The sequence below is a fragment of the Apaloderma vittatum genome, unplaced genomic scaffold (genome assembly GCF_000703405.1).
Source record: "Apaloderma vittatum isolate BGI_N311 unplaced genomic scaffold, ASM70340v1 scaffold792, whole genome shotgun sequence".
NCBI classification, from domain to species: Eukaryota; Metazoa; Chordata; class Aves; order Trogoniformes; family Trogonidae; genus Apaloderma; species Apaloderma vittatum.
This window is the reverse complement of record NW_009703907.1, coordinates 26291-39576: the sequence shown is the minus strand read 5'-3', so window position 1 is coordinate 39576 and position 13286 is coordinate 26291. Positions and strand designations below refer to the sequence as shown.

The 13286-nt window shown below is 44.4% G+C and overlaps 1 protein-coding gene across 1 annotated transcript in view; it reads left to right on the top strand.

The window, feature by feature from the left end:
* Positions 1–4: 4 nt before the first annotated feature.
* FLVCR2 (feline leukemia virus subgroup C cellular receptor family, member 2) overlaps positions 5–13286 on the top strand; it is a gene marked incomplete at its 5' end in the record, with an annotated part of 32215 nt that continues 18933 nt past the window's right edge. Inside the window, one exon of the mRNA XM_009864797.1 lies at positions 5–100. Within this exon, the coding sequence (XP_009863099.1) occupies positions 5–100 (96 nt within the window). The remainder of the gene's footprint in view (positions 101–13286) is intronic.

Sequence of the window (13286 nt, the reverse complement as noted above, 5' to 3'; positions counted from 1 at the left end):
CCAGGTCTTCATCCTGGGCATGCCCTCGCGCATCGCCTCTGTCTGGTTCGGCTCCCACGAGGTCTCCACCGCCTGCTCCATCGCTGTCTTTGGGAATGAGGTAACGAGCAGCCGGAGCCCCGCTGCCCCCCAGCTGGCTGGGCAGGGGGGGTGGGCTGTCACTTGCTTGGCCGGGGACTGGATGTGCTATGGGGAAAACTTGAGAGGGGGAAGAGATGTGTGGGGCCTGCACAGCAGCAGGGATAAGAGGCACCTGCATGAAAATCCTCCTGGGAAATGCAGCTCGTACCTGGAAGGACGCGGCTGGGCTGGTAGTGGTGGCAGAGGCAGGGGAGACCTAAGTCTACAAAGTTGGGGGCAGTGTGGAGGTTGGATATGATTCTGGCTTTGGGAGGTGTTTGGACTCAAGGTCTTTTCCATTGCCCTCCTATTCCAAATCTCCAGCCCGGGGGTGTGGTTCAGTAGAACAGTGGATGGGCAGTGCTGAGAAGCATGCTTTAGGCTGAATGTCCTGCAAATGCCAGACCTGCAACTGCATCTGGCCTTGACACTGCAATATCTTCGTCCTCCTGAGAATGGGATGGGACAAAGGGAGCTGTCTACTGAGAAGAGTACTTGTCACTGACCCCTGGAGGAAAAGGACTTCAGCACTTTCATACCACTTAAGAGTAGGTAGAGTTGATGTGAAGACAAAGGCGGCTTCTGTCAGGCTAGGGCAAGGTGAGTGCCTGGAGCACTTTTCTGTCAGGGTGGGTCAGGAAGGCCAGCAACTCGCACTTGCTCAAGCTGTAACAGTCTTTTCTTGTAGCTGGCTAGTGCTCTGAGGAGATAAATTTCTTCCCCAGCTTTGAAAGGATCAAGGAAATAGCTTCTTGACCCTTGCACCAGAATACCCATTCTTCCCTGTTGCATGAATCAGATAGGCAGGTACTGATGCAATGTGATGTGAGCAAAGGGAGTCTGGCTCTGCAATTCTGACACAAAGAAGAGGGAATCAGAACCTCGCCTTAGCCGTTAGGCTGGACCTGTGCCCCTTGCCTTGAGACCCAGCGTACTACACATGACTGTGCACCACCCTGGACCATCTTTGATTCACCCTGTGGGTGGCTGCTGTTTAGATTTGATTGGTTTGCGATTCAGGTGGTTTCTAATGCATGGTTCTTCCTCACAAATAACTTCGTGTGCAGTGGGCTTGTCTTGACGTCTCCTTTACCCACATTTCTGGTTTCTGTATTTATTTAGGTACTGCTGAGACAAAAAGAGGTGAATGCTCAGAGATGGTATTTGAGGAACTGAAGTCTGTGGAACAGTGCTAGGGAATTAAGGAGACTCTGGTTTATATCTTTTGGAAAGAGAAAACATAGTTATCTCTTTCTGAGTGCATCTAAGCTCTTAGCTCTTACCACCCAGCCTAGTGGGCTGTTTTTTATGTGTTTTAAATGAGTCTTCAAAGTGGAAAGCATTTCACTTGGCATGAGCACCTTGCTGATTTAGTAGTAAATAAATAACTTAGCACTTTGTTTTCAGACTCAGGTGGAGTTACTCAACAGTGTGCTTAAGAAATCAAAAAAATTAGGTTTTCAACCTGTGCTATATACATATGTGGTATCTTCATCGTCCTAAAAGAAGTGGGATGGTGTAACAGTTATGAAAAGCAAAATCTGGCCACACTTCTGTGGAGCACTTCTGGTGCTCCACACTGCTCTGGGTGTTCAACTGCCATGGCAGTGAGAACTGTGTTCAGTACACAGCCTTGGCTTTGTAATCCCACACTTTCCTTTTAGAGAGATGAAGAAGTCAGAAATGGCAATGGCACAAGGCAGGGCGTATTCCTTAGAAAGGTCCTATTCATTCCCTTAGTCAAGGATCCCGAGATGCATAATCACAGTGAATGAAAAGTAGCTATTTTGTTTACTGGTGATGTTGGAGAGGGGCAAGAAATAGAGGCATCCTTTTTCCTGACTCTATAGTTAAAGATGAGTTTTAGGGAGTGTTAGCAAAGGGCATCATTCAGTGGGTTTGTAATTGCAGTGTGCCAATGTAGCAAATTACTCCCTATACTCATTCCTCTACAACTGTATGGTTATCCTGTACTTGCCATGTCACTTAGTTACAGGTCCTCGGAGTGGATAACTGTCATGAGTTGTTATCAAGATGATTATTGACTGCCAAGCACTGATGTCCCTCTCTGAGAATTGCAACCAGCTGCATGGAGGAGTGGGGCAGCATCACTACTGCTGTGTGATACACCTGCCCTCTTTCTACTCCTGCCCTCTCGACCCTGGGCAGCGCTTAATCAGCCTTGTCCTGAGGGAAGCCCTGCTTGCTGCTTCACCTGGGTCTGCTCAGGACACCACTGCCCCTTGCTGAGCGACGGTAACCTTCAGGTTCAAAGTAAGCCCTGAACAGCAAATCATTGAATCGGTCAGACTGGATGTTAAGCACCTTTTAAAAAACCAAATCCTAGCAGTGTATTGGATTGTTCTCACTCATTTCATCTTGTGTTGCTGTGGTACCTGAAGTGCAAAGAAGGGTTCAATCAATGCTTGAGGGCTTCTAGGAGAGAAAACGGAAGACTTTTGTGGAGATCACATTCTCTTGTTTACACACTGCTGGTTTTTATGACATTTCACTTCTCCTCATTTTAACAGGGAGATACATAGGTTTTTCAGTTCTTCTTCCCTGTCCCTGCAAGTGCGTGTATAGGGAGGTGTAGAATTGGGTTTATTTGCATGTTGGATACTTTGACATTAGAATATTAGTGATATTAAGATATTACCAGTATCTCATTGTGTACAAGACTAGGAAAAAGCTACATAGGGGCTTCTCCTCAGGATGAAGTTCTGGGGTAAAGGAGCAGAATTGTTTTGGAGAGTTCACTAATGTCCTTCATATGTGTTTGAATATTGGGAGGAATCTATCTGACGTGCTTCTGAATTACAGCCGTCGGTCATAGCGTGCCTGCTGCGTCATCAGCAGCGTCACTTGTGGAGGAGCTCTGTGCTGGAGATCTGCGTGAAGCCCCATGCACAAGAGGTGGGCAGGAAAGAGCAGTTTGCGTAAGGCTGTGCTGCTTCCATTTTGATGTGTTGATTCATTAGCTGGTTTGGGGCTGTTGCTCCGGCCTGACAGGTTGCATCAAACAGGCTTCAGATTTCTGTGTTGGAGGCAGCCTGTCCCCTCATCCTCTCTGGTGACAGGACCACAGCAGGAAGAAATGCTCTCCTGAGATACTAGCGTTTGCAGGAGTATGTGCTTGCTCTTTCCTTTAACATACTTACTCTGCTGTCTTTTGAGGGATGAGAAGACATGGTGCTGTGGCATGACAGAACTAACACAGTTGTATGGATGTTTAAGTAACAAGTTAAATTCTCGTGTCTTTTTGAGATTTATAAATTGGAGCCTGGTGGTGAGGTCCCAGCTCTCTGGTTAAGCTGCCATGATGTGTGCTGGACTGCTGTGCTTGGGCCAGGCTTCTTCAGGCACATTGTTTTTTGGCATATCTCTTACTGCTGTGTCTCCCTATTGTCGCAGCACACAGAGAAGTGTGTAACTGTTGCACAGGGGCAATAAAGAAAAATTTGTGTTTGCAGTTTTGCCACCAATACTGTTACTTTTTTTGATTGAAGTAGACCTTGTTCCTGTCTCTTGCCATTCTGATAAGGAGAAGCAAGGATGCAGGTGTGTTAGACGATCTTTCTGCTGTAATTTTGCCTCTTTATTTTTTATCAGGGATTGATAAAAGGTGTTGATGTGGTTTTGAGGGAAAGAAAACTAAGATCTCCCTCTAGGGAAAAAGGATGCAGCACCTTACTTATCTTCAGGTAAGTCTATCCTCTTTCTGATGCCGCTGGCAATTGACTTCAGAGATTTAGGGCTTCCAGAACCGAAATGGCCTGAGGCAGAGCTTTCAGGTGCTCTCGGCAGGCTGCTGGGAGTGCCAGTCTAACAGGGAGGGTTTTTGAAGTGGACAAACTGGATGATAAGCTGTGGATGCTCTCTCCTGGTGGGTCCTTTCTTTTTGTTCTGAATTGGGGGGAAAAGAGTCTGCATGGGGTGGGTCTTGCCAAATAATCAGGCCTGCAACATCTGAATGGCATTGCTCTTGTGCTGATGAGCCTCAGGTGCTGTTTGTGCTGACCATATGCTGCCCTTTGATGCCTCGCTGCTAACTCTGCTCTGTACCTTTTGCTGTTCAGGGAAGGCACCACCTGAAAGTCTCTCTTGTGGAAGTGGACCACGTCCTGCAGAATTCCTGTCTTGGAGTGGACTTCTAGATCTCTTTGTCTGTTCTGGTCCTGCTGGAGTTTACCAGTTTCTTCAGATGAGATTTGATTCTCATTAGAAATAGAGGCCTCACATCCCTCTGTAGCTTTGTCCTGTATCTCCCAGGATTTTAGCTATTAGAATAGAGAAGATTTTAGCAAGGAATCAAGAAGAGCTGGTAGTGGCAGTAGTTAATAGTTGACATTCTCCAGCCCTGGCTCCTTTCTCCCCCTGCAAAGAAGGGCAGGGTGGATCAGAGCACTTGGATCACAAGGAGTGCTATTGTGGCCAGCTCTCCAAGATTCTGAACATGGCTCGGTGTGGGAGGATGTGCTGACCACATAGCAATGTGGCTTTCCCAGAAATGCCTAAGTTTCTATAAATGAACACTGAAGCCTGAAATGAACTTTTTCTACCCATTTCATCTGGTGCTTCCTTCCTAGCTGGACACCAAAGGCAGCTCCTCCTTTTCCCTCCCAGAAGCTGGTGGCCTTTTGGTCATGTTCTGTGGAAGCTGCATGGGAGTTAAATGACTGACTGTCGTGTTTTTGCTGGGAGGGGCCCTATGGCACCCTTGGCACTTGCCCTGTGGGATCCCCTGGTGCTGGCTATGTTAGGTGACTGCAGTAGGCCCTTGACTGAAGTATTATATCCTGACTGGGTGTTCTAGCAGCAGCTGAGGTAGCTGTCAGAGCTGAATCGCTCTTCTGCTTTTCTCTCCTGCTGTTTTGCTGTGTTGTGTTTTTTCCCAGTAAACTGGGGGAAGGTGCATTCAAGGTTGAGAGGCCCTGTATGTCTTGCATAGAGAAGTAGTGTTACTCATGTGGCATTGCATCATATTAAGCAGTATGAGATGATGACACAGAAGCAGAAGTGTGTTGAGGAAGGGAATTTTCTTTCCTTCCATAAGAGCTTTGGTTGTGCAAGTGCAGTTTGAAAAAGTACCTTATCTTCTGCATCAGTGGGAGAGTAAAAAAGAGCCTAAGCCCTATCTTATCTCATCACAAGGCCTGGATTACAGTTTTTCCTTTCACAATCTGTGTCTTTTCTGATTTTTAAAACACTGCAAACAAGTAACTAAGCTGTGGTTCACTAATATTTAATGTATGTTTGACTTCCTGACTATCTGGTTTTCGACAGACTCTTAGTTTTGCTGTCAGTGGTATGGAAGACACCTATTCTGAACAGCAATTCATACAAAAGTATACTGAGTAGAAACAGGCAGCTTCTGTTTTACACAGCTCTTCAGTTGGTTGTTTTCAATTTTACTGTAGTCTTTTCTATAGAAAGGCAGCTGAGACCTGTGCTGATACCAAAAAATTGGGAAGCTGGTGTGCAGTTGGAGTCACAGGGTGTGAAACAGGGTGTGAGAAGGGAGTAGCTTTTCCACTCTCTGCAGATTGCAGTACATGAATTGTGGGGTTAGAAAGTCCAGCCCATCCTGCGAAATGTCATGTCATAGCATGGGAGGCACCCATAGTTAGAAAAGGAGGGAGCCCCACAGGGCAGAGCTTTGACAGACAGACAAGAGCAGAGGAGGAGGCTGTGTTGCCCAGGCCTTTGGAATAGGTGCCTCCTCAAAGGGATTCCCTGGGTGAATGGAGATTCAGATCTGATGGGTTTAATTATGCTGGCAGAACTGTCAGAGGGACATCTGGTAGAGATCCTGCATGTACTGACCTCGGTTCAAAGTTCCACTCTCTCATACACATAAAAGCAGTGTAGTGAGAAGGAAAGCCCTTCTGTTTCCCTGCGTAAGGGCTTCCCTACTGCAACGAGAGGCACCCTGCTCAGATCCAGCAAACTGTGCAAAACTTCACCCACTGCTCACTGGTGAGATGTATCGTTTTGCCACTACCAGTTGCGTTCTGCATCCATGCACTAGTTTGCACTACAGGGTAGCTGGTGTGGGCTAGGTGACATCCTGATCTAGTTTTATCAGTGAACAGCATGGATGTTGCTGTACTTGGCTTGTGTGTTTCGTCTGTAAGACTTTTAGAAAGACAACCTATTGTACTGGTGGTTATTTGAGATGGAGGTTTCTAGAAGAACAACAGTTGCCGTGTGTGAGCTTGCTTTGCTGAGTTTTCACCAAGAATCTTGGCTTCCTTGGTGGTAATATTGTTGGGTCAGTTCTTACTGTTCATGTGGGTAATCTTACAGGATTTGGTTTTAAGTTTTTGGTATCTGAATCCACTTGTGTTAGAATAGAGTATAAATAAAAAACCCCAAACAAGCAAAAGCCAACCCCCCAAGACCATTTCTACTATTATGTCCTTTTTTGAAAATGTGAAGTGCTACAAGCTTAAACATATCCGTTAGAAAACAGGTAAATTGGTGTGAACAGCAGGACTGACTTGTTAAAACAGTTGAAATATCAGTCATTTTTTTCCAAAGCATGGTAGTCCATCTGGTTTTCTAGAGGGGAACATCTCCATGTTCCTTGGTTGCTATGGATGTTGAGGATTATAGGTAGTTCTGTGCATTGTAAGTAAATGGTTCAAGACTGGTACTGCATCTCCCCAGCATCTCCTGGATGAGTACTATCTGGTCCTGCTGCCTTGTAGAAGAAATAAGTTGAAATAAATTAAGATCTTCCATTGATGACATTTCTGATTTTTGCCACATGAACAGGTTCTGTTGATGTGGAAAACTCCCATAAATATCGTGTTGTGAACACTGGTGTGATACTTTATTTAGTTCTCCCACTTTGTCCAATGTTCCTCCACAGTGGTCATCTTGTGGTCCTACAGACTTTCTGGCAGGCTTCCTGATTTTGCTGTATTTGAAGGGTTTTGACTTAGTTTGTAAAGTTGTTCCACAGCCTTTTTTTTGCCTAATTATGTTTTTACTTTAGCTTGTTGTCTTTTTTTCTTTGAAGGAATAATGTCTAGTTTTTGAGTTGGCGGTAGTTAATATTTTTTCGTTTTGTTTTTTTTTTTTTACTTAACTGTGGTTCCTTTATCCTGTTCTAAAATCTTTTACTAATATTGTCTAGGCACACTGAGCCTCTGATGCAGTGTCTTTACACAGTCTTAATGCCGCTTGCAAGCATTTAATTTCTTCGGCTTTTCTGTTTAATTTTCTTTTAACAAGCTTCTTTCCCTTTAGGCATCTCCCTCTTGTAAGTTAAATATTGCCGTAGTGCTTTGGAGGGTGAGTTTGGTTAGTTTTTTTTGGTCACCATTGCAAGGAAGCTGAAGTTGAGTGCAGTACAGAACCATTCAGTAATTTGATTATGGTCATATTGTGCTGCTCTAGGCTGAAATGACAAATTGTGCTGCCTCTTATGGGTTCTTCTCAGGAAAAAAAAAAGTATTTATGGAACCAAAACCCACCAGTCTGCATCATCCCTCTCATGACGCTTACTTAGCCTGCAAGGGCATTGTTGAAATTTCTCAGTGTTGTACTTTTTCTGCCTTGGCAGCATCTCTCTCTTTCTATCTTTTAACACTTTAATTGACCTTCTGGGTTTGGTAGTCTCCTCTCTCAATTTTTGTGCTTACTTATGGAATTTTATAGGGCTTCTGTATTCATGTTGCTGACTCTTAGCTTTCTTTAAGGTGGAGACCCTCTCATTCATCATTCATTTGCAACTTTTGTGCTGATAGTATACAAACAGCTATACTTAAATTAAACACCCTATTTTTAATTTCAAGACTACTGGTACATTTATATCATCTTATTAGCTGCTAGCTCTTGGTTTTGTTGCCCATTCTTGTATACGCTTGAATCTTGAATATGATGTTGTTGTTGGGACTGGTCTTGACAAAATTCGGTTAGGAAATACATTCCTTCTATCCTTTATCAGCCTTTAAAGAATAAGTCATTGAATAGTGCACTCTGCTGTAGTTGTTCATTTCCCTTGTATTCTGTTTAAAAATTATTCCGCAGCTGTCTTAAAATGAAGTTCCAGCAGCCTGGTTTCTGAGGAGAGGAGAGATTCTCTGCAATCAAGACAGTGTTGTGTGGTTTGAGTATGGGGATAGTGAATGATGTGCTGAATTTTGGGAACTGGAGCCTATCTCTAAAAGTCTTGGAGACCTTTCTGCCTGTAAAACGTTTGAGATGCTAATTTATATACTGGTGAGAGAGACCGCACTGTGAACCCTAATGGCTGATGATTCCCGTGAGAAGGGTAGCACAGCCTGTTGCAGAACCAACCCTGTTTTCACATTACTTTATTTTCCCAGCCCTGACACGAGAGATCTAGGGAAAGGAGAAAAGTTATTTTTCCTTTGCTAAAGTGTCTTTAAATTTTCTGGTTAATTGGTTGCAGTGTTGTCTATTGGGCTGAAGGTGATGTTGGCAATGGCCTGCTCTGAACCAAGCTAAAATCCAATCAGAACCAAGCTAAAATCTCCTTGTGAAAGGTAAAGTATAATACTTATCGTGTGGTTAAGAGCTTGCCTTCAATGCTAAAAATGGTATGAATAATCCAGGGTCTGCGAGTATGCTCCAGGAAGTATTTTTTAGTCAAGTCAAGGGGCCTCAACTTCATAGGGTTAATAATATCAGTTACTCTGAGATATAAAATGTGGCTCCTATGGCTATGATTGCTGGGATTTTTTTTTTTTTTTTCACGTTCTGCCACATAATCTTTCTCAAAGGTTTAACAAACTCCTAGTGGATAAAAGTGGTTCCTTTTTTGGGAGAGGAAGAGAAAGGGCAAAGCATCCATTTATAGTTAGAAGAATTGTTCAAGTCTTCCGAAAAGAGAACAACAATGTCCAAGAAAGCTGAGCAAGTCTGTGTCCCACTGGGTAAGGGGATTTGCCAGTACAGGATTTTGGGACAATTTTCAAAACAGGTTCTCAACACCCTCTCTGCTAGTTACAGATCCTTTTTTCAGGAATGAGAAGCCAGGGGGAGACCTGAAAAGAGGGAATCTTGACTGTGGTCCTGAAGGAACTTATATCAGAGGTTGGAATAAAGCATAGATCTCTCCACCTTTCCTGTTCTTGTTTTGCTGCAATTCAGCAGCCGGTGGGAGTAGCATGTGATTGCAGAGAGCAGGAAGCCAAGAAGCAGCTAGCACAGGAATCCAGCCCAGCTCTTCCAGGAATGAGATAAGGGAGCAATTTTCAGGAAGGTGTTTATAGACCTTATTTGTTAAAGGGTGGAGGGGGCACATGTGAGACCTGATACAGTTGCAAGAAGGAGTGTATGATTCTGGGATTTCATGGTGTTCTGCATTAATTTGTCATAAAGTGTGATCTAACCATTATTTAAGACAAGAGTATTGATAGATATAATGTGCCTAAAATAATAACACAAAACCAATTCTGATCCTCCATGTCTTTACTGAACACACTCATTCAACATTCAAAGTGCTAGTGGAAAAAGTAAGCGAACCCTTGAGTTGACCCCAAAAACGCTAATTGGAGTCAGGTTAACCTGGAGTCTTGTTAAGAAAATGAGTTTGGCGGTGTGGACTGGAGATATGTTGACTGATAAAAACCACTCAAACTTTTTGAGTTTGCTCCACACAAGATGTATGCTTATGTGCGCCCCAAATAGAGCTTTCACAAGATCTATGATCAAGAACTGTTAATTTACATAAAGTTGGAAAGGGTTAGAAAGTGATTTCAAAGAGCTTAGAGATTCACCGATCTACATTTAGGCAAACGATCTACGTATGGAGACACATTGGGACTGTGGCTGCTCTACCGAGAAGTGGGCACCCAGTCAAAATGACCCCAAGAGCACAACGAAGACTCATCAGTGAGGTAAAGAAACAACCCAAAGTGACAGCCAAAGAGTTGAAGGCATCATTGGAACTGGCTAACATCTCTGTTCATGAGTCTACGGTATGTGAAACATTGAACAAGCAGGGTGTCTGTGGCAGGACACCATGAAGGAAGCTGCTGCTTACCACATGAAACATTGTTGCATGACTGAAGTTTGTGAAAGAGCCCACTGACACTCCGCAGTGGTACTGGAAAATGTTTTGTGGACTGATGAAACCAAGATTGAACTGTTTGGAAAGAACATGCAGCACTGCATCTGGTGTAAAAAGGGCACTGCATATCACCGTGAAAACATCATCCCAGCCATAAAGTACGGTGGAGGAAACATCATGATTTGGGCCTGCTTTGCTGCATCAGGGCCTGGCCAGCTTGCAGTCATCGAGGGGAAGAAGAATTCCCAAGTGTATAAAAAAATTCTTCAGGATAATGTGAGAATGTCTGAATGTCAACTGAAAGTCTGTAGACGTTGGGTGATGCAACATGGCAATGACCCAAAAGACCAGAGCAAGTCCACAACAGAATGGCTTCAGAAAAACAAAATCTGCCTTTTGGAGTGGCCAAGTCAGAGTCCAGACCTCAACCCAACAGAGATGCTATGGAATGCCTTGGAGAGAGCCCTACACATGAGATGTCCAAAGAATATGACAGGGCTAAAGCAGTTCTGCTGGGAAGAATGGACTAAAATCCCTCCTGGAGGATGTGCAGCTCTGATCCACAGCTACAGGAAGCATCTGGCTGAGGTTACTGCTGCCAAGGGTAGGTCGACCAGTTATTGATTCCTAGAGTTCACTTACTTTTTCTGGTAGCATTTTGAATGTTGAATGAGTGTGTTCAGTAAAGACATGGAGGATCAGAGTTCGTTTTGTGTTATTATTTTAGGCATATTATATTTGTCAATATTCTTGACTTAGATGATGGTTAGATCACGTTTTATGACAAATTAATGCAGAATACTGTGAAATTCCAAAAGGTTCACATACTTTTTTTTCGACTGTATGTGAGAGCTAGTAAGAATCTTCCCTCAATGGCAATGAGCAACGTTGAAAGTCTTTTCCTTGAAGTTTAAAACTTTGGGAATGTTAAGAAGATAGGAGTGAAGTCCAGTGTGACTGCGTCCTGGGCTGAGCAGGCATGACGGAGCCAAAGGCTTGCACTTTGTCTGGGCAAAATAAACGAGACAAAGAGGCTTCTGCCCTCTAGGAACAATCTCTGAGCATCTGTGTTTGGTGCAGTTGCCTTTTTGGTGCAGCTGCTGGCTTGTTTCCCTTGTGCAAAGAATGAGGAGGCGTGCAACTTAATGAAGATCAGAGCTTGAAGCCTCTCTAAGCCAGTTGATAGTTGTGCTCGCTGCTGCTCCGTGAGGCTGGGCAGTCAGTGGGCAGTGACCTGACTCACCGTGACGAGAGGCTAGATATAGACCGTGTGTGAACAAAGCTGAGCTCTGGCAAGTTTAGTCTTGTGTCAGAGGCTGCCTGTGCTGTGTGGATGATAGGAAGGTTTAACCTTCCTACTAGTCTCTTAAGTCTCCTCCTGAGCCCCTTCGGTCCTTGGCTTGCTATTTGGAACAGCACAATTTGTCTGTCTTCAGTCCATTTAACAGCCTCCCAAATGTTCTCATTCTTGACAGTGCCCTGAAGCAGGGAGACACATCTGTCATCTCTTGGTGACTCTTCCCACCAGCTCCCTGTGATGTCCCAGCACCAAGAATGAATGTGATACAGATGCCTATTCCTGATCCAGACCCAGGCTATTCCAGGTCCCAGTGGAGAGCACTGTTTGACACAGGAGAAGTTTGGCCAGACATGGTTGAGAATTAGTTGTTAATGAACTAAATAGAGTGTGTGAGCCTAGCAGACAGCTCTGTTTGAAACATGAGATTTCTTCCTGTCTCAAAAATCCACTGGCTGGATGGAAGAGGGATTTTATTGAGAATTTTTCTGGGATTGGATGGCACAAGTTGATTTTTGTTCCAGCTACCAGATATGGGACCTGAAATGTATTTGTTCTGTGATCTTGATCCCGGCCAGTGAGTGGGTCTTCCAGAATGAATCCACTGACATCCCAGAAACATGGACGTGTGACAGAGGAAGCATGCAGAAGGCACAAGGAGTTTTTGCTGCAAGGCAGCCCAGGCAACAAGTCTGAGCTCGTGCCTGCATTACAGGGATCCTGGGTTGTGTGGCTCTGTGTGCTGACATGCTTGGATGGTGTTTATGAGCAGCATAGTCCTTGCCTTTCTTAGCCCTTGCTTTCCATATGTGTAGAGCAATAGACCCTTTCCAGGGACTATGAAGACATCGAGCACTGCAGAATCCTTCTGTAGGGCAGCAGTTGCCTGGTGGTGCTGTCTTGCTGCTGTTCAGTTGTCAATGAGGCATCAACAATACCCTCTCCAGTCCATTATCCTGGGACAGAGGGTCGTGCTGGTGCCAGTTGATTCTTACCGATCTAATGTTTCCTGTAAAGAAATGGTAAATGTAATAGGCCTAATTTGACTATATCCTCCCCTTCCATATTTTTGCATATTCTTACCCCATCTCTGAGTGTAATGAGGGCAGCAGTTCTATAGGGGCTATATTGCTTCAGTTGGCACTGTTCTGGTACTGTTAGCACTTCCCTGTGTCCAGGCAAATGGTACAGCCTGCAAAAGAGAATGGAAATCTCTATTTCAAGCAAGGATGAGAATGGCTGCATGGCCACCTGGCATCTCTCTCTTGGTTGCTTTCTCAGTCCTTCTGTCTGTTGGAGGCCATTGTGTGTGCCTTGTCACTGTCCACAACAGCAAGCATAGAATTAAATCAGGGAATAGCAAAAATGAAGGTGTTGCTAAACAAAATATTGCTTTTGCCCAAAACAGAGGTGAGTGTGCAGAGCCTTGAGAGCAAGCAAGAACTAAGCGTGAGCATGTCTCTTTTTCTGACATCTGAGACAGTTGCAAGTGCTAAGAAGGGCCAGGAACAGGTAAATACACGGTGCTTGGGAACCAAATGATGATTGAAACACAACCAAACAGTGAAACACGAAGAGTGGCTTTTGTAGGCTGCTCTTGTGTTTAGAGTACTCACAAATGTGCTGAGTGCACTTGGGCTCCCACTTTATGAAGAGAAGTGTGTCCTCTTATGTGACAAAGAGCTACTTCTCTCTCTCATTTGAGGATAGCACTGAAGGTCTGTTCCACTTATCAGTGTGGCAGTGCCTCTGCTGTGACAGATCTCATTGCTGTCTTGGAGAAATAGCTGTGGAGTTAAAAGCCCTTACATCCCCTCTAAA